At 45.9% G+C, this 27907-nt stretch overlaps 2 protein-coding genes across 9 annotated transcripts in view; one reads left to right on the top strand and one right to left on the bottom strand.

Moving 5' to 3' along the window:
* Positions 1 to 27907, bottom strand: part of CSAD (cysteine sulfinic acid decarboxylase) — a 742174-nt gene that overhangs the window by 692715 nt on the left and 21552 nt on the right. The gene's annotated exons all lie outside the window — the stretch shown is intronic.
* The window catches only part of COL2A1 (collagen type II alpha 1 chain), a 99389-nt gene that overhangs the window by 25031 nt on the left and 46451 nt on the right, over positions 1 to 27907 (top strand). For all 8 annotated transcript variants that reach the window (XM_083427281.1, XM_083427283.1, XM_083427282.1 and 5 more), the window contains 12 exons: positions 1866 to 1919; positions 3540 to 3593; positions 5378 to 5431; positions 5528 to 5581; positions 7586 to 7630; positions 8943 to 8996; positions 15172 to 15216; positions 15640 to 15693; positions 19446 to 19544; positions 23930 to 23974; positions 24191 to 24289; positions 27146 to 27199. In XM_083427281.1, the coding sequence (XP_083283407.1) occupies positions 1866 to 1919; positions 3540 to 3593; positions 5378 to 5431; positions 5528 to 5581; positions 7586 to 7630; positions 8943 to 8996; positions 15172 to 15216; positions 15640 to 15693; positions 19446 to 19544; positions 23930 to 23974; positions 24191 to 24289; positions 27146 to 27199 (711 nt within the window). The remainder of the gene's footprint in view (positions 1 to 1865; positions 1920 to 3539; positions 3594 to 5377; positions 5432 to 5527; positions 5582 to 7585; positions 7631 to 8942; positions 8997 to 15171; positions 15217 to 15639; positions 15694 to 19445; positions 19545 to 23929; positions 23975 to 24190; positions 24290 to 27145; positions 27200 to 27907) is intronic.

Below are 27907 nucleotides of genomic sequence, written 5' to 3' on the forward strand. Positions count from 1 at the left end.
TAAAAAGCATATTCTAACTGTCTGGGGTGTAATTAAAATACACCTTAACTGTACTTCATATCAGTGCTTCTCAGGAATATTATCTGCGCATCCTGCATGCCAGGGGCCTTGTTGCATGTTCTGTTAAATCACTGTTGAGTGCTTTATGCATTAAGTTGTAAGGAGTTGCCGTGAGCCTTAATCTCACCTTTTCTCCTTAATCTCCACCTTTTTTCAGGGCAGCCACCAATTTCAAGCTCCCCTGCTACCCTAGAATCCATAACCTGATGCACAGCAGCCACCGTGCTGCAGTACAGATCCCCGTGCCACCCTAAAGATCTACGTGGTTCCCTATGTGGTTCCCCTGCCCAGCCCGGCCCGGTACAGACTGCTCCCCCACCCTGGCCCTGGCTACCTACACTACTGCAGCCTTCCCTCTGGTCCTCCCATGTTGCTGGGAGGAGGAGTCTGGTAGGGTTTAGTTTTCTGATTCCTACAATGCCTGGGTTGTTTTGAAACTTACCAGGTTTGTTTTCAGCCGCAGTCCCTGGCTTGTATGCAACAATTCAGGTCTTGTGGGAACTGAAATGAGCTGTATGGGAGGAGGAGAAGGGGCAGTCGTGAGCCCAAGGCTCACGGCACATCTGTCTTGCTTGTGCAAATAACACTAAACCATGGTTTATTTGCACAAGCACTGCCTTTTGCCAGTCATGAAATTGAGATTAGTTCCCTAACAGGGATGCACTGCATGTGTGCGAAGGGGAAAAAAACGCTTTTGTCATTCTAATTGTGAATGCAATATGATAACTAGAAGTCCTAGTTAAGGGTGGGGGTGAAGCAAAAGGCATATGGTGCCTTCTTTTAGAAGCTTCCTCAAGTTTCTGACCTGTGCTGTTGGCCACTGGAACTGACCATCAGCTTTGCCATGGGTTGGCAAATGACACGCTTTGGATCCTTTGCTCTGCCTGCTGAGGAATATAATGAATGGAAGAGAATGAATATATGAATGAAAAGTGAGGGAGATGAATGAAGTGTTCTGCCTGCCTCCTGAACTCTTTCCCCAAGGGAATGTGGCTCTTGAACCCCCCAAAAGGGTGGCCCATTCCTGAACTTTGCAGTGGTGTATTAGCAGCCACATGTAATGGAAATCTCTCTTTTTTTAAAATACATTTTTATTAGTTTTTAACATATTAATTATCATTCATACAACAAAACTTCTCATCTTATACAATAATTTTTGGTCAACCCTCTGATGATTTTCCATTCCTATCGCTTATTATGCATTTCTTAATTTTATATTACCTTTAATTATCTTTAACTAACAATTCTCCTCATTGTCTTTTTTGCAATATTTCAAATAATTCACCTTACAAAACCTCTTTTTGTGTGGTGTAGTGGTTAAGAGCGGTAGACTCATAATCTGGTGAACCGGGTTCGATTCCCCGCTCCTCCACATGCAGCTGCTGGGTGACCTTGGGCCAATCACACTTCTTTGAAGTCTCTCAGCCCCACTCACCTCACACAGTGTTTGTTGTGGGGGAGGAAGGGAAAGGAGAATGTTAGCCGCTTTGAGACTCCTTAAAGGGAGTGAAAGGCGGGATATCAAATCCAAACTCTTCTTCTTCTTCTTCTTCTTCTTCTTCTTCTTCTTCTTCTCCTCCTCTTGCAAACCTACTAGCATAATCTGTTCATAATTACTTTTCAAATAATCTGTGAATTGGGGAGTCCACAGTTACAGAAAGGATGGATCCCTACGTATACTGTCAACATATTCACCTTGTTAAGACTCCCTAGCCACTAACGGGTGTCAGCAGGTGGCGAAGAATATACAAGAGGCTGTATCTCAGACTTCTAATATATTTTGCTTTCCCTCCCCCTCTCTCTAGGGTCCAATGGGTCCCCGTGGGCCACCTGGGCCACCCGGAAAACCTGGCGATGATGTGAGTATCCTATCTCTTGACATCTGCCCATCATGATGTTGGTAGACTTGAGCAGCTTAGCACATACATAGCAGAACTGAGGAGTTTGCTGCAAAAGTTAATGCTAAAGTGAAATACAAAACAGTTGACGTTTTAAGGCACAGAGTGTTTATGTCTCATCCTCTAACTAACACACACACACAATCACTCAGGCTAATATGGAAGTCATTCTCAGAATGTGGGTCCTAATATACAGCCAAAATAGCACATTCTGCACACAAGAGGAAAGGTACCAAGAAGGAAAACTCAAGGTTTGCAAAAGTATTTTAAAAAACCTGAGGAAAAGAAACACTACAGATTTAAAATGGTTTAACAGTCATTGCTTCATAGTTGGGAATTCTGGGAGCTGTAGTTCTGTGATACAGGGCTTGTAATTTCTTACAGACTTCTCAGCATTCTCTTCAGACTACAATTCCAAGGATTCTTTGAAGGGCTTGTTAAACCGGTATAAAATGGGCATGCCCTTTGTAACAGGATTGGGGGCTTTTTACTGTAATGAGAAGGTTATATTTTGTTGCCTGAGTTACTGAAGGTGATTTGACCAGGGTAAATCTAAATCTAGAAGGGCAGCTTTGGGCGGGGGGGATATATGTCAAGGGAGATATAAAACAAAAGAACTGAAACTACTTGTGCTGTTTTCTTGTGGGTTTTGTTGGGTAGCTGCTGCTAAGTAGGGAGTTTTTTACTTATATCGTTTATTTGAACCAACTATTTTTAATGGACGCGGGTGGCACTGTGGGTTAAACCACAGAGCCTAGGAATTGCAGATCAGAAGGTCGGCGGTTCAAATCCCCACGACGGGGTGAGCTCCTGTTGCTCAGTCCCTGCTCCTGCCAACCTAGCAGTTCGAAGGCACGTCAAAGTGCAAGTAGATAAATAGGTACCGCTCCGGCGGGAAGGTAACCGGCGTTTCCGTGCGCTGCTCTGGTTCGCCAGAAGCGGCTTAGTCATGCTGGCTGTATGCCGCCTCCCTCGGCCAATAAAGCGAGATGAGTGCCACAACCCCAGAGTCGGTCACAACTGGACCTAATGGTCAGGGGTCCCTTTACCTTTACCTATTTTTAATGCAGATTTCTAATCTACTATTATGTCAGGGGCAGAGAACCTTTTTTGCCCTCCAGAGGCTGCTGAACTACATCTCCCATCAGCCCCCGCAAGCATGGCCGATAGTCAAGGCTGATGGGAGCTGAAGGGCCAAAAGTTCCCTGTTCAGCCTGGTGTCCCAAGATGTTCTTGGGCTGCATCTTTCATCATAACAACCATTTGAAGTCCGTTTGACTTGCAAAATGTTTGGAAAGCAAGGCGTGGCTTCCGATTGGCTGCAGGAGGTTCCTCCAGCCAATCGGAAGCCGCATTATACGTTTGGGTTCCAAAGAACGTTCGCAAACCGGAACACTCACTTCTGGGTTTGCGGCGTTTTTGTTGGAGACAGAACAGCAAACTAGGAAGTACCATGGAGTTAACACAGCAGCTTTAAGTTATTCAAATTTGATGTCTTCTTCTGACCTTGACTTTTGTATAAATGTCATCCTTTTCTTAAAGGGTATGTTTTAACCACTTGATCACTTTTGTCTCTTTCAGGGTGAATCTGGCAAACCTGGCAAATCGGGAGAGCGTGGGCCACCTGGGCCTCAGGTATGGCTTTGTCCAGCATATCTCAGATATCTAAACAACCGGATAAAGAAATGCAGCAGAATGCACTTTTATTCTGAGAGTACATTTAGTTGACATAAACAGTCACAGTTTTGGAGGAAATATTCTGTGGTTTTGGATGAAGGGGTCTCCTTACTCTTCCTGAAAATGAGCTTAGAATTTCAGGATTCTCCTCCGCCTTGATTAAAAATAAAAATAGTACGTTGGATTTCTGGCTTAGGCTACTGGATAGATGTGGGAGTCACTGCTGAATTTAACTTTGAAACCACCCTGGCTCTCAGGTTGTTTAGAGAGCCAGAGAATAACTCACTCCTGTAGCTCCTTGCCACATGCTGGTGACCAAGACTTTTATTGCATTTAGAAACGGATTGCAAACAAAATTATCAGTGTTAAGCAACATTAAGACCCACAAGACCAAATTCTGTATCTCATTAAAAACTAAATTCTCCAATCTGTCTACGTTATTCAAATTAAATAAATCAATGTTTATTTTACGTTTTTATGAATTTTATTCTGCTTCTGCTAGCCATTGAAACTCTGCTCCCTGATCCCTAGAAAACTCTTCCTTGCCATCATTGCCTGAGCACTTTGAAGCCCAACTCTGAAGCCATAAGAAACATGTTTTAAAAGAAACATTGGTCTGCATACAGTTATTTTGCTCTGCATACAGAGACTTGCGTAAAGGGTTAATCACCCCACTGTTATTATCTCACCTGGGGTATTAAGTACCATATTTTTCGCTCTGTAAGACACAGCAGACCACAAGACGCACCTAGTTTTTGGAGGAGGAAAATAAGAAAAAAATATTCTGAATGTCAGAAGCCAGAACAGCAAGAGGGATCGCTGTGCAGTGAAAGCAGCAATCCCTTTTGCTGTTCTGGCTTCTGGGATAGCTGCGCAGCCTGCATTTGCTCCATAAGACGCACACACATTTTCCCTTACTTTTTAGAAGGGAAAAATGAGTCTTATAGAGCAAAAAATACGGTAACTTTTCTCCTGGAGGAACAAGATAAGCTGGTGACAGCAAAGGCTGCATTTTTTTTTTAGCTATTACCATTAAAATAAGGCCCACAGTTTTGTTCTCTGAGGTTTAAATTGTATACTTTTTAACATTTTTGTTTTGTTTGGCAATTTTATCTGATCTGTTCTACACCATATATATTTGGACTTTTGTATACAAATTGCAACAGCAAATATCTATATATCTTCGAAGCCTATGTTTGCAGCCGTAGGAAGCTTGGTTTAAAACAAAATTCTAAATTCTGTGACTAGTGTGGAATTGCACAAACCTATCTGCAGATGGTATTAATTTGAGACTGGGCTGTGTGTGGAGAAAAGGTTAGGGCATGCTTGAAACTTGGCAGTCAGTACAGGTGTCATGAATTGGCATTATGATGTCAGCAATTTTGCTTGCCTTCCCATTTAAGAGGGTCACTGAGTCAAAGCCTGCTGAAAAGTGGGAGTAACTGATGGGGAACAGAGAGCTTTACATTCTGAGTATAGATAGAGATGGAATAAAGGGCTAAAGAAGCCACAGCTTAACACGAACAAGTTGGTTTTGCTTCCTGTTTCCATACTCTAGTGCAGACTTATCCATGTATGCCTTTTGGATAGGTCTTCCTTCAATGTAAATGGCTGATAGGCCAGAAACTTGGCCCTTTAGCTTCTGCAGTGAGCTGTTCAGTATTCCAGCTTTTGTGCAGTTATCAGCATCTGTTTGAGAAACTTTATTTATTTACCTGAACTGATCTCTCGTTGACTCTTAGGGTGCTCGAGGTTTCCCTGGGACCCCCGGTCTTCCCGGCGTAAAAGGTCACAGAGTAAGTATGCAAGCATTAAATAGGCTGGATTTTTAGTAAAAGTCTCTGCCAAGGATATGCAATGAAACTTCTTCATGATTTCCTCTCTCTTTCTAGGGTTATCCTGGATTAGATGGTTCCAAGGGAGAAGCTGGCGCTGCAGGTGCTAAGGTGAGGGACATTAGATTTTAGTAGCCATGGGCACCTATGGCTTTCCCATGCCTTCCACCCCAACCAATGAATACCGTTTTAGTTCTTCTAAATATTGTCAAGGTCTCTTTGCAGCCTCAAGTAACTTCCAGTCAACGCCCCCTTACCAAGTTTCAGACTGTAGGCGCTTCCAGGCTATCACTATTTTCAGGTGGGATTCAATCACAGCTTTGCAAATTCAAGGTGTGCAGTTTAAGCTGACTGAGAGCTTATATTCCTTTAAAACAGAAGTCCTGCACATCAAAACCAATGTAAATTTGCTTGCCAGGGTGAAATGAACAGTTCTTAAGTGAATTTACAGTGTACAGTTTTAAAATTTCCCTGTAGACTTTTCAAAGGAAATTACACTGTATTCCCCCCCCCCCAAAAAAAAGAAATCATGACAGGTAGACCAATTGATCTAGATGTGTCAGGAAAAGAAAACGCTTTGTGTTAAAAATCCATTCTCCAGGGATAAAACGGTGCAATCCAAAGAGAGCAGGATTTTCAAAGCAGGGAGCTGTTTCGGTTTTCAGCAGCACCCAAGAAAGCGGATGCTGAAAATGACCATGTTCTCTTAGCACCCAAGTGCATAATTAGCAGATTGCTGTTTTCCTGTAGTAATTAAGCACGCAGTATTTAAGAGCAATGAACAGCCGTAGTCTATCACTACCCTTGTCTCCGCCAACTGGTATCTCTTTTGCTAACTGCTGTTGTGGCATCATGGATGCCCACTGCACATGATATCTCTAAGCTTCCTAGTCTACCTGGAAGCCCCCTGCGCCCCCCCCCCCCATGTCTAGGAGCCTAAGACAAGGAGTGGGAGAAGCTGTATGAGGATTCCTAACTGTAACTTAGGACCTTTCCACTTTTTATAGTAGATGCTCATTTCATTGCATGGCATCTAGAGGTCTTCCCTTTCTGCAGCCAGCAAGTATCACAAGAACTTGGAGGACTTTGCACTCGGCTTTGTATGTGTTAAGTTGTGGGCAAACATGTCAAACGACCCAGCGATTCTTTAAACAGCTCTTCTTTATTCAGATGCCAGAACAGAACTAGGCTGAGGAGCTCAGTCAGCCTGCTTATATAGAGCTCCAGAACAATGCAACTGTTGCCATTTTCTAAAACTAGCCAATCACTGAACGTCACTTTTCGATCCTTCATTTGCATACAAAACTATCCAATCACTGAACGTCACTTTTCGATCCTTCATTTGCATAACTATCTACAGTATCCCCCTGCTGGCCCAGGGTGAGAACTTCAGTACATAACACCATAGGTGATGAAACTGAGTAGGCTCCTTAGTTGTGAGTTGTGCAGCCTCCTCTTTGGCAGCAATAGTTCATCCCACTCTATTCCACCTCTGCCTTTCTGCCATAAATGGGGTTGCCAGTTGAGATGCATCTGTAGGCAACTGTTTGCCATTGATACAGTTGTACAGTGGTACCTTGGTTCTCGAACCGCTTAGTTGCTGAACAAATCGGCTCCTGAACGCCGCAAACCCGGAAGTGAGTGTTCCAGTTTGTGAACGTTTTTCGGAAGCCAAACACCCAACACGGCTTCTGTGGCTTCCGCTTGGGTGCAGGAAGCTCCTGCGGCCAATTGGAAGCTGTGCCTTGGTTTTCGAAAAGTTTTGAGAGTCCAGAATGTATTAAGTTTGAGAACCAAGGTACCACTGTATGTGCTAGTGGAGTGCCCTCTAGTGTTTAACGAAGTGGAATGGCAATGAGAATTGTTTCCACAGCATCCAGGGCACTTCCACACCATCACTGTTTTCAAACGCAGACCAGCAAATTCAGGTTGCCAACAAACCACGACGAATGCTCATTAAAGAAACTGTGTTGTCATCACAAACAAATCAGAATGAAGAGGTCATTTGGAAGCTCCTTCAGAGTCTCATCTCCCACCCCTGATCCACACAGGTGTGGAGTTTGGTAGCAAAGACAAGTTTCGCTTCCATAATTACCATGGTCTCTCTTACACTAGGGTGAAGCTGGCGCTGCCGGAGAAGCTGGGTCACCTGGTCCGATGGTGAGTATCCACTGCTCAACTTATTTTTAATCAGTAATAACAGCACTCTTAGCCCTGCAGGGTGGGCATTGCCTATTTGTATTTGAATGATGATGATGATGATGATGATTTATGCCCCGCCCACCTGGCTGGGTTTCCCCAGCCACTCTGGGTGGCTCCCAACAGAATATTATTAATAATAAAGCGACAACATCAAACATCAAAAACTTCTCTAAACAGTGCTGCCTTTAGATGTCTTCTAAAAGTCAGATAGTTGTTTATTTCCTTGACATCTGATGGGAGGGCGTTCCACAGGGCAGGCGCCACTACCAAGAAGGCCCCCTGCCTGATTCCCTGTAACTTGGCTTCTCGCAGTGAGGGAACCACCAGAAGGCCCTTGGGGCTGGACCTCAGTGTCCGGGCTGAATGATGGGGGTGGAGAAGCTTCTTCAGGTATACTGGGCCGAGGCCGTTTAGGGCTTTAAAGGTCAGCACCAACACTTTGAATTGTGCTTGGAAATAGTCCTGAGAGTTTGTGCAACTTAAATGTACATATTCAAGACCTCCCTGGAATTCGTGGTGAATTGTGCCAGCTTCACATGTGACTCCACACTCATTCGGCGGGAAGGTAAATGGCGTTTCCTTGCGCTGCTCTGGTTTCGCCAGAAGCGGCTTAGTCATGCTGGCCACATCATCCGGAAAAACTGTCTGCGGACAAACGCTGGCTCCCTCAGCCTATAGAGCAAGATGAGCACGCAACCCCAGAGTCATTCGCGACTGGACTTAACTGTCAGGGGTCCTTTACCTTTACCTTTTACCACTAGACCCTACTGCAACCCTTTTAACTGTTACACCACACTGTCGTGCTGATGAGCATTTCACTAGCCATAATGTTGAAAAGTAGGTGTGGGTTAAACCACAGAGCCTAGGATTTGCCGATCAGAAGGTTGGTGGTTCGAATCCCCGCAACGGGGTGAGCTCCTGTTGCTCGCTCCCTGCTCCTGCCAACCTAGCAGTTCGAAAGCACGTCAAAGTGCAAGTAGATAAATAGGTACCACTCCGGCGGGAAGGTAAACGGTGTTTCTGTGTGCTGCTCTGGTTCGCCAGAAGCGGCTTAGTCATGCTGGCCACATGACCCGGAAGCTGTACGCCGGCTCCCTGGGCCAATAAAGCGAGATGAGTGCCGCAACCCCAGAGTCGGGTACGACTGGACCTAATGGTCAGAGGTCCCTTTACCTTTACCTTAGGTTCCTTCGCACTCAGAAGTCTGCACTCTGGAAAATTAGGATGTGATGATGATGCCCTTCTCACATTTGTTGTTGTTTTTCCCCAGGGTCCCCGTGGTCTTCCAGGCGAGAGAGGACGTCCTGGCCCATCTGGTGCTGCGGTAAGTATCTGCATTAATTTGAACGCTGCAAGTCCTGTATCTTGGAAATGTTGCTAGTGCAGGAAAAATGTACACACCCGTGACTTCAGTGGAAAACCTCCTGCCCCTTGCGACCCCCCCACCCCATTTGCCATGGCCTACCACGTTTCCGTAAAAGTAATGATGGCATGAGATTTCTTTGCCCTTTTCAGTATACTTGCTGTGGCTTTTGGTTGTTGAACATCTGGAGGCAGAGGTAGCTGGTGGCTATTGGGCCTGGTAGGGCAGAAGGCAAGGAGGCCAACAGTAGGAGGCGCTATAGAAATGTTAAGAAAAGTAAATAAAATGTTCCAAGGTAACCATATGTCAGGAGTGCTCTGATGGTGTTTCCTGCTTGGCAGGAGGTTGGACTCGATGGCCCTTGTGGTCTCTTCCAACTCTGATTCTATGATTCTATGATTCTATAGCCAGCGGCAGGCAGAGTCAGTTAGCTGTAGTTTCCTCCCCATCCACCTCCCTGCTGAGTTCTGCTACAGCAACTCTGACGACTAAGGAGGAGGAAACAGAAAGCCAGGGCCAAGGTTGGTGGGGCAGTGCCCCATTTGCCTAATGGACTAGTCTCCAATGCCTGGAGGGCATGAGTTGGCAAAGGCTGTTTAAGTTGCTGTGCCCTAAGATGCATGGTAATGGTCTTTTGCCCGCCAGCCAGCTGATTTTTACTGCAGTGGGCATCTCACGGAAGATGGCAGTGGGCATCTCCCTAAAGGACATGGCCTGCTTTATTATGTTGACCGTGGAGGAGAGAAGCAGAAAGCAGCCTCTGATTAGTAGCACCGAATGGGGCTAATGTCTAGTTTGAATCCAGCTTGCTGCAGGGGGGGGGGGACCCAACTTTTGTTTTGTTAAGTGCAGAATTTCTTCCACACAAATGGCTGTGAACATGGTGGTGGGGATCTAGCATGGGAATTGGGGGGCTTTAACCCTTTGCCCCCTGCTGGGGTCCCAATCCGGAATGTCCCCATCCACATAGCTGCTGTTTGCTTTGCAGAGAAACTTGCATTTGCTTAAATGGGATCTTTTCCCCTATGCAAATAGAAGCAGCGGTGGGGAACTGTGGCCCTTGGACTACAACTCCCATCATCCCTGACCCTCGACCTTGCTAGCTGGGGCTGATGGGAGCCAGAGTCCAACAACATTTGAAGGTTCACAGGTTCCCCATTCATGCTGTAAAGTTGTAGGAAACTGCTAATGCTTTTCAAAGGGTAGGAAGTAAACTGGAGTTGCCACCTTGGGGTTGGTCCAGAAGCTGCAGCTGATTCAGAAACCTGAGACCAGGTTATTGATTGGAGCACTTGGGCGCACACATATTACACCTGTGCTGAGGTGCAACTTTTTGTATGCCTTGGACACCGGCCAGCTATTGGGCCACGTTCATCATATTGTCCTGAGTTATTCAGAACTTTATATGTTAAGTCAAAGACTGTCAGACCACTTAGATCAGTGATGGCCAAACTTGGCCCTCCAGCTGTTTTGGGACTACGATTCCCATCATCCCTGACCACTGGTCCTGTTAGCTAAGGATGATGGGAGTTGTAGTCCCAAAAAACAGTTGGAGGGCCAAGTTTGGCCATCATTGACTTAGATCATCTGGAAAAATTCTACACTCTACAGAATATCATAGGAAATCAGACTGAAAAGCAGGTATTTTCTGCTGTTACCCCTGTACTGTGGAATGGCCTTTCCTCTGCCATATGTGAAGCAGCAGACACCAGTGGCTTCAGATGTCTTGTGTCAATTTATTTTTTCCCTGAGTCATAAGACCAGACCCAAGCCTTCTGAATTTCTATTTTATTCATTGCCATGTGCTTTTATGTTTTTTTATATTGCTATTTGATTGGTTTTAGCTTGCATTTTTGTTTTACTAGTATATAGCTTGTTTTTTTACATGCTACACCATTTAGAGATTTTTGGACTATTAAATAAATAACACTAAACCTTGTAACCTGGGCATCAGGTGGAGCGGATAGTGTGGCAGGGAGCCTCCACTCATAGAATTGTAGAGTTGGAAGGGACCACGAGGGCCATCTAGTCCAACCCCCTCCAATGCAGGAATCTTTTTGCCCAACATGGGGCTCGAACCCACAACCCCAGGATTAAGAATCCCATGCTCTACCAATTGAGCTATGTCCCGCTCACTTGACCTCTGATTGGTGATGTTGCTGCTGCTTACTTTGGGAGTGGGGAGAGGGTGATGGATGAGGTGGTGGTGGTGGTGAGATCAGCGCAGTGCAAGTGCACCGGCAGAGCCCATCTGGTGCTCCTATTGGTGAGCTTCCGCCGTGCTGACCTCGTTGCTACCTCGCCCCTCCCTCCCCAGCTCCGGATAAGCAGTAATAACATGACGGACTGGAGGTCAGCTGAGTGGCTAAGGCAGGAGCCGAAACAGCTCCTCCTGCCCATATGTTGCATGATTCTGTCACCCAGACAGTTCCTCAAATCTGTAGGTGTGCCATATGCACAATGCCATACAGTGCCAGGAAGTGGAAGAGGAAGCAGAAGGAACTGTGGCTGCCTCTTCTCCCACTTACTTCCACTGTAAATCTAAAGTTCAGCATCAGGTATAAGAGAGGTCACAACCCTAGAGGCCATGTTTAGACCAGAGTTTCCCAAACTTGGGTCTCTGGCTGTTGCTGGACTACAACTCCTATCATCCCTGAGCACTGGTCCTGCTAGCTAGAGGTGATAGGAGTTGTAGTCCGGCAACAGCTGGAGATCCAAGCTTGGGAAACTCTGGTTTAGATGCTCAGATTCAAAATTCAGGGGGTTTGGCTAAACTGGAAAGATTAGTGTATTGATTGGATCATGGGGGGAAATGTGGATGCTGAGGAATATCACACCGGTAGTGTTTCGTGCTGCTCACCTGACCTCCCTCCAGCTGAGTCGCTACTACATACAGTGGTAGCTCAGGTTACATACGCTTCAGGTTACAGACTCCGCTAACCCAGAAATATTACATCTGGTTAATAACTTTGCGGTGGCAGCAGGAGGCCCCATTAGCTAAAGTGGTGCTTCAGGTTAAGAGCAGTTTCAGGTTAAGAACAGGCCTCCAGAATGAATTAAGTACTTAACCCGAGGTACCACTGTACTGGGATCAAGAGGAGCAAGAGGGTGGCGAGGTCAGTGCGGTGCAAACACTCCTAAGCCAATCTTGCTGTCTTGCCAGCATGTTAGCCCTGTGCTGACCTTGCTGCTACGTCCCCCTCTCCATCCTGGTATGCAGCAGCGACCCAGTTGGTGGGAGGTCAGGTGAGTAGCGCAGCCATCCACTGTTGTGTCCCACCCTCCTTAGCAAAACTATGTGAACATCCACATGTTCGTTGATTCACTTTGCTTTTGTCCTGCGCTTCAAGAAGCTCAGGGAGTTGTGTCCTACACGGCTTCCCTCATTTTATTCTCCCAGCTACTCTGCATGATAGATCAGGCTGAGAGTTAATTACTGATCCTGTGTCAACCCATAAACTGTGCGGTTGCATGGCTATTTGAACCTGGGTCTTTTGTGAAGCAAAGCTAACAGGCATGACTGTGCTCAGTTTAGCAAACTAGCAAGCCAGAGACATCGTGCCTGGGCCTATTTCCAGCATTCCATTCTACATCTCCAGAGATTTCAGCCTTCACTTGATACTGTAATAAACCTAGCGTGAAATTCCCTCTGGCTGTTTATTGAACAAATGTCAAAGCCCCCATAGGGCTGGCTGTGAAGCTCAGCGGGAGCGTTTTAGCTCAAAGATCCAGTCTTCATATTCCTTACAGATTCAGATAGTTGAGAGAATTAAGGAGATAAAGTAACGAAGACGGTTAAACAGCCTTGAAGTAACCAGGTTTAACTTAGCAACTCTAAACATATTCAGTGAGCACCCATTAGAAGGAATCGGCTCCCCTTTCTGCCTCAAAGTGTCAGCCAGACTCCAATTAGTGGGGAAGAGGAAAACAATTTATCCAATTACAATTTAGTGGTGGAGGGGGCTGCAGAGAGGAGGAGAGGAAGGAGATGGCCTGTTGCCTGAGTGGATGTCTGCTCCTGTTGTGTTGGGTCTCACATAAAAATGGCATTAATCCAGAGGAATACACATAGCCAACTTCCTATATGCAGTGAAGCTGTTCTCTCCTCCCCCCACTCCAAATAGCAGCCTTGTGCACTGTTTGACAAGCTATTTCTGTCTGTTTGTAACTTCATTGGGGAGGGGGAGCTCAAAAGTGGTTCTTGAAACAGGCACAGCAGGGGCGGGAGTGAAAAGCTTCTGTGTGCAGACAAAAGTTATCTTGAACATCTGAGTAAGCAGTGTGAGTCACAGATTTAATTTCTAGCAAAGCTTTTCCATAGGAAGAATTATGCCACATTAACTATCCCATCGAAGGGACGCAGGTGGCGCTGTGGGTTAAACCACAGAGCCTAGGATTGCCAATCAGAAGGTTGGTGGTTCGAATCCCCGCAATGGGGTGAGCTCCCTTTGCTCGGTCCCTGCTCCTGCCAACCTAGCAGTTCAAAAGCACGTCAAACTGCAAGTAGATAAATAGGTACCACTCCGGCGGGAAGGTAAACAGCGTTTCCGTGCGCTGCTCTGGTTCACCAGAAGCGGCTTAGTCATGCTGGCCACATGACGTGGAAGCTGTACACCGGCTCCCTCGGCCAATAAAGCAAGATGAGCGCCGCAACCCCAGAGTCGGCCACGACTGGACCTAATGGTCAGGGGTCCCTTTACCTTAACTATCCCATCATGTTGTATCTCGACCAAGAGGGCTCTGTCATAGAAAAAAGACCTAAAACTTCATCACATGCATGCAGTTATTTGTTTATTACGTTTGTATCCTGCCGTTCCCTGCAAGTGAGCGCAGGGTTGCAAATGTCATGGCAGCAAACTCATCCTCCATTGCCCGCATTGGTTCTCTGTCTTATGAACAGGACAGGTGGTGGCAGGTAGGCTTGTCTTGCTATCCTTCACCTCCTTCTCCCCCTACTCTAGATTGCTGGAACTTGACTTTGTTCTGCATTAAACTAAGGGGCAGTGGGGGGAAATGCAGCCACAGACCATGGAGGTGGGAATAAACCCACCAGGTTGATGCTTGCAGTGAAACACTGCATAAATTCCTGGTGAATTGGGAAGGTAGTAACTTTAGCTGGAGGGACGCGGGTGGCGCTGTTGGTTAAACCACAGAGCCTAGGATTGCCGATCAGAAGGTTGGCAATTCGAATCCCCGCAATGGGGTGAGCTCCCATTGCTCGGTACCTGCTCCTGCCAACCTAGCAATCTGAAAGCACGTCAAAGTGCAAGTAGATAAATAGGTACCGCTCCGGCGGGAAGGTAAACGGCGTTTCTGTGTGCTGCTCTGGTTTGCCAGAAGCGACTTAGTCATGCTGGCCACATGACCCGGAAGCTGTAAGCCGGCTCCCTCGGCCAATAAAGTGAGATGAGCGCTGCAACCCCAGAGTCGGTCACGACTGGACCTAATGGTCAGGGGTCCCTTTACCTTTTTATGCACAACGCAAAGCCTTTTCTGATGCTCATTCACCAGAGGTGACTGCAGGCACTATTCTAAAAAATGTGCTTAATTGGCACCTATAATTCTTTGCCACACCTTTGATGGTTAGTGGGGCCTGTACCCCTTTACTCTATTATTTTATTTCTGGATTTATGTTTTGATTTTTGTATTTTGTCACTTTGATTTGCTTTCAGTTATGTTTTTCCTGCATTATAAACACATGTAAACTTGTGTTTGTTTATATGCGTGTTAACACCAGAAAACATTCTGTTCAAGCTCTGATTGAATCGTCAAAAAATGTCCTTTTTTAATTCCATTGCCATTTAACTCCTACATATTTCACCCCTTTATGCTCATGTTTGTGTAAACCTGCCACCTGAGGATTCCATTTCATACATCTGGAGTCCAGTCCACAAAGCTCTCTGCATAATACATATCAGTCCTTAAGGTGACCAAAGACTCTTGGTTGTTTTCACAGCAGCAGACTAGTTAGTGCATTTATGTCTCCTGATACAGTCCTATGCAGTGGCTTCTATATGTTCTACAAGATAGATTTACCCAGGGCTCCAATTCCATTTGGTGGCATAATTGGGAGCACAGCTGCAATGCTATTTGATAACACTTACTTTTCTGACTCATGATCTCTTTGTCCCCACAGGGTGCTCGTGGTAACGATGGTCTCCCTGGTCCAGCTGGTCCACCCGTAAGTAAATTGCTTTTTGAAGGATTATAAATTGCTTTTTAAAAGATTATAAATTGCTTTTTAAAAGATTTCTGAACATGCATTTGTTTTTAGGTTTTTTCCTGCTAAAATAGAAACTTACGAATTGGATATGTTATTACTGAAATACTAAATAGTTCTAAAATTCTTATTTTTTTAAAAAAAGAATTCCTGTTCTCCCCTAAATTCTGTGTCTTTTTTTCTTTTTTGTAAAAAAAGACATAGACTTTACAAAAAAAAAGGGGGGGGGAGGCAAAAGACAGCTGGCATGTATACGTTCTGCAAAAGACTTTCAGGCATAAGGGGCCATTGCATAACTTGTATGGCTGTCATGAAAGCTATGGAGGCTACATAATTAAAATAACTCTGTCCTCCTTTTCTCAAACCCTTTTCTCTTTTTTTCAGGGACCTGTCGGCCCCGCTGGATCTCCAGGTTTCCCAGGTGCACCAGGTGCAAAGGTAAGTAGCACTTCAAGGCCGAATGAGTGTGTTTGCAGCCACTGGCTTGTTATGACACACACACACACACACACACACACACACACCTCTTTTTCTAAGCAACTGTGAAAGGCTCTCCTCCCAGAGCCCACCGAGTATTTTGCTCCTTTTATCGCTTTGGAAAGAGGCCTGAAGCCTTTCGTCAGGTCTGCCTGCCTGCAAAGTAAGGAGAAGGTGGAAAGATTGACAGCCCCCAAGAAAAAGCAGCCTGTGGATACATGTCTGTGAACATCTGTGTGAGAGGAAAGGAGACTAGGAAAAGGAGTTTCAGAAGGTCTGGGAAAGGCCTGGATAGAAATCAACATATAGGCAATTGTGAAGTAAAACGAAAGCTGAGTATGTGGAGAGAAGCACAAGTTATAGGAGTAATGTTGCAGAAAGTGTATTCCTAAAACAACACTCCTGTTTGCACTCGTCTTGTTAAATCTTGACAGATTAACTGCCTGCAGATCCCTTTGAAAAATGGCATGTGTGAATTGTTCTTCGAATGCATTGCTTCCACCTCGACAGAAAACTGAATTACACTGAAGCAGTTTAGGCTTCTAATCCATCATTCCCTGGAGATTTACCTACTTTTTTTGTGAACCATTATTTAGCGCTGTGAAAATAGGGAAAACCCAGTGACCCCAAAACAAACCCATTGCAAGGAAATCACACAGGGTCTATGTGCATCATGCCCAGAGGGCTGTGTAATTTCCAAGGCTGTCAGAAATACCATTCTGCTATTAGTGAAACCATTTGAGATGGGGGCTAGTGTAAAGTTTGTTAATTCCCTGAAGGCAAAATGCTTGTATATTGCTTTAAACTAGGAGCAGGGGCGCCATTTCAGAGTACTTTAGGAGCAAGAAGAGCTTTGGGTTGGAAGGGAGGAAGATTCTCAGCACAGCTTAAAGGCTCAGGTATATTAATGATGAAAAGCACAACCATATGCAACCATATGCATATCTACACTGAGTTCAGTGGGACAAACTCAGGTGTATATGTGTAGGTTTGCAACCTAAACTGATGTGTTAAAAGTCACTTCTTCTTGCAAAGGGATTTCTGTTGTTCCTCTGCTTTCCTTACACAGGACTGTATTTACTACAGAGTAGTCAATAGTAGTCAATATGTATCAGGGACACGGGTGGCGCAGTGGTCTAAACCACTGAGCCTAGGGTTTGCCGATCAGAAGGTCGGCGGTTCGAAGCCCCGTGACGGGGTGAGCTCCCAGCTCCTGCCAACCTAGCACTTTGAAAGCACGCCAAAGTGCAAGTAGATAAATAGGTACTGCTCCAGCGGGAAGGTAAACGGTGTTTCCATGTGCTGCTCTCGTTCGCCAGAAGCAGCTTAGTCATGCTGGCCACATGACCCGGAAAAACTGTCTGCGGACAAATTTTGGCTCCCTCGGCCAGTAAAGCGAGATGAGCGCCACAACCCTAGAGTCGTCCGCGTCTGGACTTAACGGTCAGGGGTCCCTCTACCTTTACCTTCGACAATATGTGGAACTAGTAAGCTTCCATAATAAGTCACATGTGGTCTGACAAACATGTTGAGAAGTCCCCCCTGGCCTCTCTTGCCCATGATTGACTTTGATTTGAGGACATACAAGGAATATATCTGGTCTTGGATGTTATCAAAGAAACGTTGGCAACTGAATGCCTCGTCACTCCCACATTCAGCTGGCGGTGTTTATTGTATTATTTGTTCTTATTCTTCTTTCTGTGTTTTTTTTTTTGCCTGTGCACGCTCCCCTTCAAATGTTACAAGAAGCCACACCGGCTGATTTAAGTAATGAGAGCACATAGCACAGGGTTCAGCAATCTTTTTCAGCTGTGGCCGGTCCACCTTTCCTCAGACCATGTGGTGGGCCGGACTATATTTTTTGGGAGAAGTGAACGAATTCCTATGCCCCACAAATAACCCAGAGATGCATTTTAAATAAAAGGACACATTCTACTCATGTAAAAACACCAAGCAGGCCCCACAAATAACCCAGAGATGCTTTTTAAATAAAAGCACACATTCTACTCATGTAAAAACACGCTGATTCCCGGACCGTCCACGGGCCGGATTTAGAAGGCGATTGGGCCGTATCTGGTCCCAGGGCCTTAGTTTGCCTACCCTTGGCCTAGCACCTAGCAGCGCTTGTTTTGATGACGTTTGAAGCCCTTCTTGGTTGAAATGCCACCTGGGCAAGAGATATCTTGGCAGTCAAATTCCGATTGCATTTTGCCATGGTCGTGGAAGGAGCTCAGGTTTTGTCCAAAGGGTCAAGTCAAGCGGGGGGGGGGGGGGGGCTGCTGTGTTTCTCCTCTGTCTGTGGCACGAGTGCTATGCGCTTCAAAATCTCCAGACAGCATATCGGGTTTCCTTAATGGTGGGGCCTTTTAGGGTAAGGTGGACAAGAGGGAGATGGGAGAGAGAGTCCTTTGGGAATTCCCATTACTACTGGTGAGAATGGGTTTGGGTTGCTAATCTCCCTGAGGACTGGTTTCTATGGTAACCAGACAGTGAAGTGGCGGTAGGGGAGAGGGGGAATGAGGCCATTTGTGGGATATCTGACAGCGGGCCTTCAATCATAATCAGCGTCCTCATTATAAAAAGATGATGTGGGGAGCCTTCTGAAGAGGAGGGTAGCGCATTAGTAAGATGCGCACAGCAAGAGAAAGAGCAGAGCACAAGTGTTCCATAAGGAATAGCTGTTTTCACAGAGGGTGCTTCTGAGAGCACCTAAGGCAGGAATCAATACTGAACAAAATAAAAATAAATAGAGTGAAAAGTAAAGGAAGGAGCTGTCCTTCTTCTGTACAGTTCAGTGAACTCTTCATCGTTGTAACAATAGCAAGAGATAGCATGTAGTGGTGGCCACTTAAAACCGGCTCCCCATAATAATAATAATGATGATGATGATAATAATATTTATTATTTATACCCCGCCCATCTGGCTGGGTTTCCCCAGCCACTCTGGGCGGCTTCCAACAGAACACTAAAATACAATAACCTATTAAACATTAATAGCTTCCCTAAACAGGTCTGCCTTCAGATGTCTTCTAAAAGTTTGGTATCTTTGACATCTGATGGGAGGGCGTTCCACAGGGCGGGTGCCACTACCGAGAAGGCCCTCTGCCTGGTTCCCTGTAACTTGGCTTCTCGTAGCGAGGGAACCGCCAGAAGGCCCTCGGAGCTGGACCTCAGTGTCCGGGCAGAACGAGGAAGGTGGAGACACTCCTTCAGGTATACTGGACCGAGGCCGTTTAAGGCTTTAAATGTCAGCTCCAACACTTTGAATTGTGCTCGGAAACGTACTGAGAGCCAAGCCAGTGTAGGTCTTTCAAGACCGGTGTTATATGGTCTCGGCGGCCGCTCCCAGTCACCAGTCTGGCTGCTGCATTCTGGATTAGTTGTAGTTTCCGGGTCACCTTCAAAGGTAGCCCCACATAGAGCGCATTGCAGTAGTCAGAGCGGGAGATAACTAGAACATGCCCCACTCCCCATTAATATGGAGTCCTAATGCAAAATCTAGAAATGCAGAAAGGTGGAAAAGAAAGTGTCAGGCCCCAAGGACACATAGCTCAAAGACTGAGAGCGTTAGGCAGGCTTCTTGGACAATAGCCCAGCATTTTGACGGTCACCATAAGTTATGAAGCATCCGGGTCTACTTCTTGTGGCATCCTAGTGGATGCTTTGTCATGTTTCCCTTTGACCTCTTAATGTTCCTTCTCATATTTGTGCAGGGTGAAGCTGGCCCCACTGGCGCTCGTGGCCCTGAGGGCGCCCAAGGCTCTCGTGGTGAATCCGGAACCCCCGGCTCCCCTGGACCAGCGGGAGCTCCTGTAAGTACCTGTTTCTTCCAGCGAGAACCAGAATTTCCAGGGGGGCATGGAGATGGTTAAGCTCTATTAGGATATCATTAAAAGACTACCACATGTTTTCCTTCTGAGGCCCCCTAACTCAAAGGTGGCTAACCTTTCTCAAGCTGAGGGCCATATTGACCCATGGTCAGCCCTTCAGAAGCTGTGGGTCAAACTGGGCATGGCCAAAGTGTAAACCATGGCTATACCCAAAAGCATTACAGTGGCACCTCTGGTTGCGAACGGGATCCATTCCAGAGGCCCGTTTGCAACCTGAAAAGAAGGCAACCCGTGTCTGTGTGTCTGCGCACACCCTGGTCGAGATTCGCCGCTTCTGTGCATGCGTGTGATGTCATTTTGCGCGTCTGCGCGAGTGGCGAAACCCGGAAGTAACCCGTTCCGTTACTTCCGGGCCGCCGCAAGACGCAACCTGAAAACGCACAACCTGAAGCAAACATAACATGAGGTATGACTGTAATATTGTTTTTAGAAACAAATTTGGGTGTCCTGGGGGCATGCCATAACAACATTTTCACATCACAGAACCACAGCAGGGGAGCAGGGGGAATGCCCAGTTTAAAATGTTATGATTTTAAAAGAAGTATTACTGTTATTTTTATAAATGGCAAGTAGCACACGAAACCTTTCAACTGAAGGTCTGTGCTGTCAAAGAACAGCATGGTGGTGCTTTGAAGCCCAGACTGTCAGCTGGTTGTCACTTCAAAGTGCCATGCACACCACATGTTGTGCAAATGGGTCACCTGATGTCATCAGGTGACCGACAGCTGGGCTGGCCAGATCCAGTTATTCATGCTGCATTACAGTGCCCCAGTGGGAGGCTATGGGAGCAGTCAGTAATTTAGAGAGAGAGAGAGAAGAGTTGAAATATGGAAATCCTTTAGAGGACCATTGAGCCACACAAAAAAAACCAAAAACCTGTTGGCATCACATTGTGGGATCCATTGGTCCACTCAAAAATAATTGTTGCTTTTAAATGACAAAACCACATTGTTTCAATGGTGTATGGACTAATTTGACTTGGAAAAACGTGCCTAGCCATTTGGTTGGGGCACTGTTCTGTGGAGTATATAGAATAATGGTAATCCAGCTCTATGATCATGGAATTGTAGAGTTGAAAGGGACCCTAAGAGGCATCTAATCCAGTCCTCTTCAGTGCCGTGATTGGATTTTTCTTTGTGACTGGCTTGGTTGACACATTCCACTTAGCAAGTGGAGAAAGGCACCCGCTGGATAGTCTTACCTCACCTGAATAAAAGTGTTATCCAAGTACTTCTGCCAGGACGCGGGTGGCTCTGTGGTCTAAACCACTGAGCCTATTGGGCTTGCCAATCAGAAGGTCGGCGGTTTGAATCCCCGCGACGGGATGATTGCCCGCTGCTCGGTCCCTGCTCCTGCCAACCTAGCAAGTCGAAAGCATGAAGTACAAGTAGATAAATAGGTACCACTGTGGCGGGAAGGTAAACAGCGTTTCCATGCGCTCTGGCTTCCGTCACGGTGTCCCATTATGCCAGAAGCGGTTTAGCCATGCTGGCCACATGACCCGGAAAGCTGTCTGTGGACAAATGCCGGCCTGAAAGCGAGATGAGCGCTGCAACTCCATAGTCATTTTTGACTGGACTTAACTGTCCAGAGGTCCTTTACCTTACGTTTAGCAAGTACTTCTAGCTGTGGTGTGAGGGCAAAATTATCCTTGAGGGAGAAATCATCCTTAACTGACAAATCATTTCTAATCAGGTATAGGGTTCAACTTGATTATTCTGTGGCTATTTACTCTTTTTCTTCCCCCTGTAGATATATGCAAAAATATTCCCTGATTTCCCAGCTGCTTGTGTTTTAACCAGCAATGGGAAGTGAACTAGGTGTAAATACAGGAACCACCAGCAGATGGCAGCGCCAAGTCAGGATTTGCACAGCCTTTCTCTGCATGAGTACTAGTTGCTTATATTTCATAGAATGATAGAGTTGAAAGCGTCCCAAAGGATTCTCTCTAGTTCAACCCCTATGTGGGCCACCAGCCAAAATCGGACGCAAAAATAAAGGACCTGGGAAGCCATATGCTCAACCATATGTGAAGGTTCACTAACACACGTTCCATGCCCACCTGCTAAAATGTGGGTACAAAAAGCCCATCTACTCACACATGCACATAGTTAACCACAGCTGCCCACTTTTTACATGCCTTTTGATAATGGGGCAATCAACATCTTATGGATGGTAATACTATATTAAGGAAAGGCGGCACAAGAAGCAAGATGCCCCTTTTTTACAACTGGGAAATTCTAGACAATTAGTAGGTTGTAACAGCCAAAGTGGGGCGCGGGTGGCACTGTGGGTTAAACCACAGGGCCTATGAGTTGCCGATCAGAAGGTCGGCGGTTCAAATCCCCGTGACAGGGTGAGCTCCCGTTGCTCGGTCCCTGCTCCTGCCAACCTAGCAGTTTGAAAGCACGTCAAAGTGCAAGTAGATAAATAGGTACCACTCCGGCGGGAAGGTAAACGGCGTTTCCGTGCACTGCTCTGGTTTGCCAGAAGCGGCTTAGTCATGCTGGCCACATGACCTGGAAGCTGTACGCCGGCTCCCTCGGCCAATAAAGCGAGATGAGCGCCGCAACCCCAGAGTCGCTCACGACTGGACCAAATGGTCAGGGATCCCTTTACCTTTAACAGCCAAAGTCACATTTTGTCTGGGCCATATTCTGCTGGGCATTTGGCATGGTTATTAATCTTGACCTTGCCTATATTTGGTGTGATGACCCTGAGGAAATTGCCATTTGAGCCCTTGTGCATGGACACAAACTTAACTCAACACCATACCCAATGGATTGAAAGACTGTGCTGGTGATTGGCAAAAAGGAGTCTTTTGTCGCCTTAACAACTAACCGATGTTATTATGGCATAAATTATAATAGTTCTTGTTTCTTTCATCAGATGCATTAAATAGAACCTTCGGTTGCAGGTTTGCACTTCATGCATCTCATGAAGCGGACTCTAATTCACGAAAGCAATAATTAAATTTGCTGGCTCTGTATGGTGCTACAGGGCTCTTTGCTGATTTGGCTGCTACAACCTTAGAATAGTATAATTGTAGAGTTGGAAGGAACCATAAGGGTAATCTCATGCAACCCCCTGCAATGCACGGATCTTTTGCCCAACGTGGGGCTCAAACCCACAACTCACAACTCTGAGTCTCATGTTCTACCTTGACATGTTCTTCCCCCTGGTAATCAGTGTTTTCCACCTGCTAGGATAGGTAAATCATAAGTGAGCTGTGCATCCGTAAGGTCATGTGAAGCAGGTGTCTCTCTTTTCCCCACCCACCTGGTTAAACTGCAGTTGTAAACTTAATGATTGGCAATTTGCTAGCCTGTAGTGCTAAAAGCGTTGCATAAGGGAGCCTGTCTCGTTCTACTTGCTAGGAGGGAATCCCCACCCAGCTGCTACAGTGACACTGTCCTCATTCATGCTTCTAAATCATATCTGTCTAGATTTCTAAATGATATCTGTCTAGAGCAGAACCTCGCCGTTGTGCTCCACTCCCATTTTGGGCCTGGCTGCCCTCAATTTCTCCTTGTATGTTTGTAGTTCAAATATGCTTCCTTCTCTCAAGGATGTGGATCTGGGTCTTGCTCCCCCCCCCCCTTTTAAAGCTAAATTTGTGCATGGATCGTGGCACTAGCATTTGCACATCAAGAATTTTGCTTTGTAGATCTTTTAGTTTTATGATGTATTTTAATTAATTGATTGCCTATTTTTCTGCTCTTATCTTCTTTGTATACTGTGTTTTATGATGTTAGCTGCCCTGGGCCTGGCTCTGGCTGGAGTGGGCGGGGTACAAATAAATTATTATTATTATTATTATTATTATTATTATTATTATGGAACAAAGCAGAGAATTTTGACACGTGGTTGTGAAATTGCTGGGGCTGTGCAAGGTAACAAACAACAACAACCCCTTTCTTCAACAAGAAAATTAGAAAAGTGTCTATAGTAAAGTTGGTAGATATATGCAAAACGTGTTCCATTTTTTTTTTAGAAGATGAAAGAAAATGGCTCTGATAATGGGCAGGATGAGGGAAGTGCAACACGTTTGTTTAAACATAATGCAGGAAGACTACTAAATGTTTGTTGACCTACTAACTTGCCCCATGAAGAATATGGATGTGCTTTCTTTCCAGGCTCACCATTCTTGGTACTCTTATCCCTTTTCTGAAGGAAAAAAAAAGACCCATGCTTTAATAATCTGTCCATTAATATATTGGGTAGCCCTCTGGGAAGGAAACATGGTAGGGAGCAAGTCAACCATTTATTGGAAAGAGGTTTGATCAATGCCTTCTTTTTGTTTTTAGGGCAACCCTGGAACTGATGGGATCCCTGGTGCCAAAGGATCAGCGGTGAGTGCCACATTACTTGGGTGCGTTGAGATGCATTTGAAAGGTAGAACTGATGTTGTCTGCAGAAGATCTAGTGAATGCTCAATAACCTCTGCCCATCACATGAACAGTATCGATCAAGAACCTGTAAAATAGTTTGCCAAGTAATGTGCTGTTTCTCAGACCGCCTGCACTTTCCCCTCCTGTCCTTAATTGCTTTCTCGATTCTGTCCATAGGGTGCTCCTGGCATTGCTGGCGCTCCGGGATTTCCTGGCCCACGTGGACCACCTGGGCCTCAAGGTGCAACCGGGCCTTTGGGTCCCAAAGGCCAGGCGGTAAGAAACCCAAACCAATGCAAAACTTCAAGGTGTCTGACTCTCCAGACTGATGATCCTGTGCTCAAAGTTACTAGGCATAACCTCTGTTGGGGTCTCCGCTCGGCCAAGCTGATAAAGCTCATTTTCTTCCCCCGAGTCCTTCGGAATCGCCTCCCGACGTGTTTAACAACCTGAGCCTTTGATAAGGCTCCAAGGCACGTTCCATTCAGCAGAGTTTCCGGCACAGGAAAGAGACAAGAGGTTTGGGCTCCATTGCAAAGAGTTTTATCATCCTAACTACGCAGAGAGCAAAGACACATCCTCTCTCTATGAAAGCAGAGAGCAACTGAACAAAGGAAACAGGAAACCAGTAACGTTACATCCGTCTCTAGTCTCCCGTGAGACTTCCAATAGCCTGGACTGTCTCTGGAATGTAAACAGAGTCCTGTGACTCCACGCAGCTGCTCAGTGGCAAAACGGAAACTAACAACCTCTCCCCAAGGCTGATATTCACATTTTAACTAAGCTTTGGGAAAGTGGATAATAAGAGGTGAAAGTAGCTAGGAACCCACAGATTTTGCCTGGCTTTTGTAGCCAGTCATTATCGATGATCAGCCCTAACCCTGCCAGTCCCTTGATTTTTTTGCCATGTGGAGAGGTCAGTATTTCAGTGCACATGGGGCTTCAGAAACACTTGGGTTAAAGGACATGGTTCAGTTGTAGAGTACCTGCTTTGCATGCAGAAGTTCAGATAGAGCTGGGAATGTTCCCTGCCTTAAACCCTGGATAACTACTACCAGTCAGTGTAGACAATACTGAACTAGATGGACCAACAGTCTGACTTGGTATAAGGCAGCTTCCTATGTTGGATGTGGTGAGAAATTATTTTGGTGTATCTGGCTAACTGCATCCTTAGTTCCCCTTAGTTCTCTGTGCCCAGCACAAAGGGAGAGTCCTTGAACCTCAGAGTTCTCTGTGATACGCAGAGAAGCAGAGGCACCTTTCACTCTGTGCTGAGCAACGAAAAGCAAGCGGCTTCTAGATAGAGCGTATATTATGGAGGAGCCTCAGCTGAGATGGAACCAAGCAGCCCCAGAGATGGACTGTCCGTGTTGAGAAAAAGGTGTGACAACAGCATGGAAGAATGACGGTTGTACCTTGGTTTTCGAACGGAATCCGTTCCAGAAGTCCGTTCGGATGCCGAAAACGTTCAGAAACCAAGACACGGCTTCCGATTGGCTGCGGGAGCTTGCTGCACTCAATCAGAAGCTGTGGAAGCGGCGTCAGATGTTCAGGTTCCAAACAACTTTGGCAAATCAGAACACTCACTTCCGGGTTTCCGGGCGTTCGGGAGCCAAAATGTTCAAGTCACAAGGCGTTCGAGAACCAAGGTACAACTGTACTAAAATAACGTGAGGAGATTGCATAGAAGCTAAATGAATGCTTTGCATTGCTTTTCCCTTTGGAAGGTGTTAGAAAGAGACCTACATCTGAACCACCTTGGGGGCATCTGAACATTCCACCTAAACATTAGGAAGAACTTCCTGACAGTAAGAGCTGTTCAACGGTGGAATTTGGTGCCAAGGAGTGTGGTGGAGTCTCCTTCTTTGGAGGTCTTTAAGCAGAGGCTTGACAACCATATGTCAGGAGTGCTCTGATGGTGTTTCCTGCTTGGCAGGGGGTTGGACTCGATGGCCCTTGTGGTCTCTTCCAACTCTATGATTCTATGATTCTGTGAAGGACAAATGCTTCTGTGCTAGACACATATACAGGAGCAGACTGCCAGCTGAACTCTGAAGGACTTAACTTCTGAGAAAACATGCTGAGTATTCGTATACTGGTGACAAAGAGGTGCTTTGACATCTAAACCAAACAAGTCATTGGGTCTTGGGTGGCAGATGCCCAGGTATTCTTAAAGAGTTCTCATATGTGACGATTGCTTGGCTTCTAGCAAAAACATGTATCTTATCACTAAAATCAGCTTCTTTGCCATAAAAACAGGAAGATATTTATCAGAACACCAGTTTTCATGCACAATCCAAGAAATTAGAGGCTCCAGTCCTGGAAAATTAGCGGAAAGCTTTATTTAAAAGGAGAATTATAAACATGAGAAAGAATAATCATGGCTTCTACAAAGGGAAATCCTACCTCGTCAGTCTCTTGCAGTTCTTTGGTAGTGTCCGCATATATGCAGTTATGAGATAAGAGGAGATATTTTCTTGCTCTGATGGGATCTGACCTTTCAGTGACTCCCCAGGCAGGGTATCTTGAGGTCATGATGAATAGCTCACTGCAAATATTGACAGTGTGACGTGCCAGTGAAAAAAGACAAATTAGGGATTATTAGGAAAGGGGTCGAAAGTTGAATCGGATATGGTCACATTGGGAATTCTGTGTACGGCTCTGTTTACCCAAGTTCAGAAAGTCTGTCTGATAGTGAGGATATCCACACCTGCTAAGGGATGAGGTCGATTCTGGATTTTTGTGGTGTGTGTTTGAAGACTTAGACACGTGGTTGAGAAACAGAAGTGATCTTGAGTACAACAACAGAATCCACCAGCTGTAGCACATGCTGTTAGGAGTCTTCGAAAGCTGGACTGGTGATTCTTTCCATTTAGAATCTTCTCTTTCCCACGCCTCCCAATTTTCATTCATCAGTGTTTCCCTTCCCATCCTCTGTATCATCTCAGTCCTTCTGCCACTTGTCCAGCCTGGTGTTTGGTCTCTGCCCTTCTATTCAAAGGAATGCACCCTTTGGATGTTTCAACACGGCGGATGCTGAGTAGGAAGTTCTGCTGACCAGATCAGCAAGTAGCTTGACGTGATAATAGGAGCTTGACTACTCTTAATATGTTTCCTTTTCTTTCTCTGTAGGGAGAACCTGGGATTGCAGGCTTCAAAGGTGAACAAGGTCCCAAGGGTGAACCTGTAAGTATTAGTTGACGTGCCTTTATGCCTGACATGCTGTCTCTTCTTTGAATGTGCCATATTTACTCGAGTCTAATGCGCCATCGAATCTAATGTGCACCTCAATTTTCAGAACTTTGAAATAAAAAAAAAGTATTTGCTGGCAAATGTAAATGTGCCATCAAATCTATTTGGCACCTTAATTTTTGCAATGTAGCTTGGCCAAAAAAGGTGAGCATTAGATTCGAGTAAATACGGTATCGGGATGCAGGTGGCGCTGTGGGTTAAACCACAGAGCCTAGGACTTGCCGATCAGAAGGTCGGCGGTTCGAATCCCCGCGACGGGGTGAGCTCCCGTTGCTCGGTCCCTGCTCCTGCCAACCTAGCAGTTCGAAAGCACGTCAAAGTGCAAGTAGATAAATAGGTACCGCTCCGGTGGGAAGGTAAACGGCGTTTCCATGCGCTGCTCTGGTTCGCCAGAAGCGGCTTAGTCATTCTGGCCACGTGACCCGGAAGCTGTATGCCGGCTCCCTCGGCCAATAAAGCGAGATGAGCGCTGCAACCCCAGAGTCGGTCATGACTGAACTTAATGGTCAGGGGTCCCTTTACCTTTATCTAAATACGGTATCAGTTGCTCCCTGTTCATCCTCTACACTAGGAGTGGCTAACTCATAATAATATCATAATATATAAAATAAAAATAAAAACAATAATCCAATAACCCCCCCC

This window comes from Podarcis tiliguerta, assembly GCF_965153285.1.
Source record: "Podarcis tiliguerta genome assembly, chromosome: 2".
Taxonomy (NCBI): domain Eukaryota; kingdom Metazoa; phylum Chordata; class Lepidosauria; order Squamata; family Lacertidae; genus Podarcis; species Podarcis tiliguerta.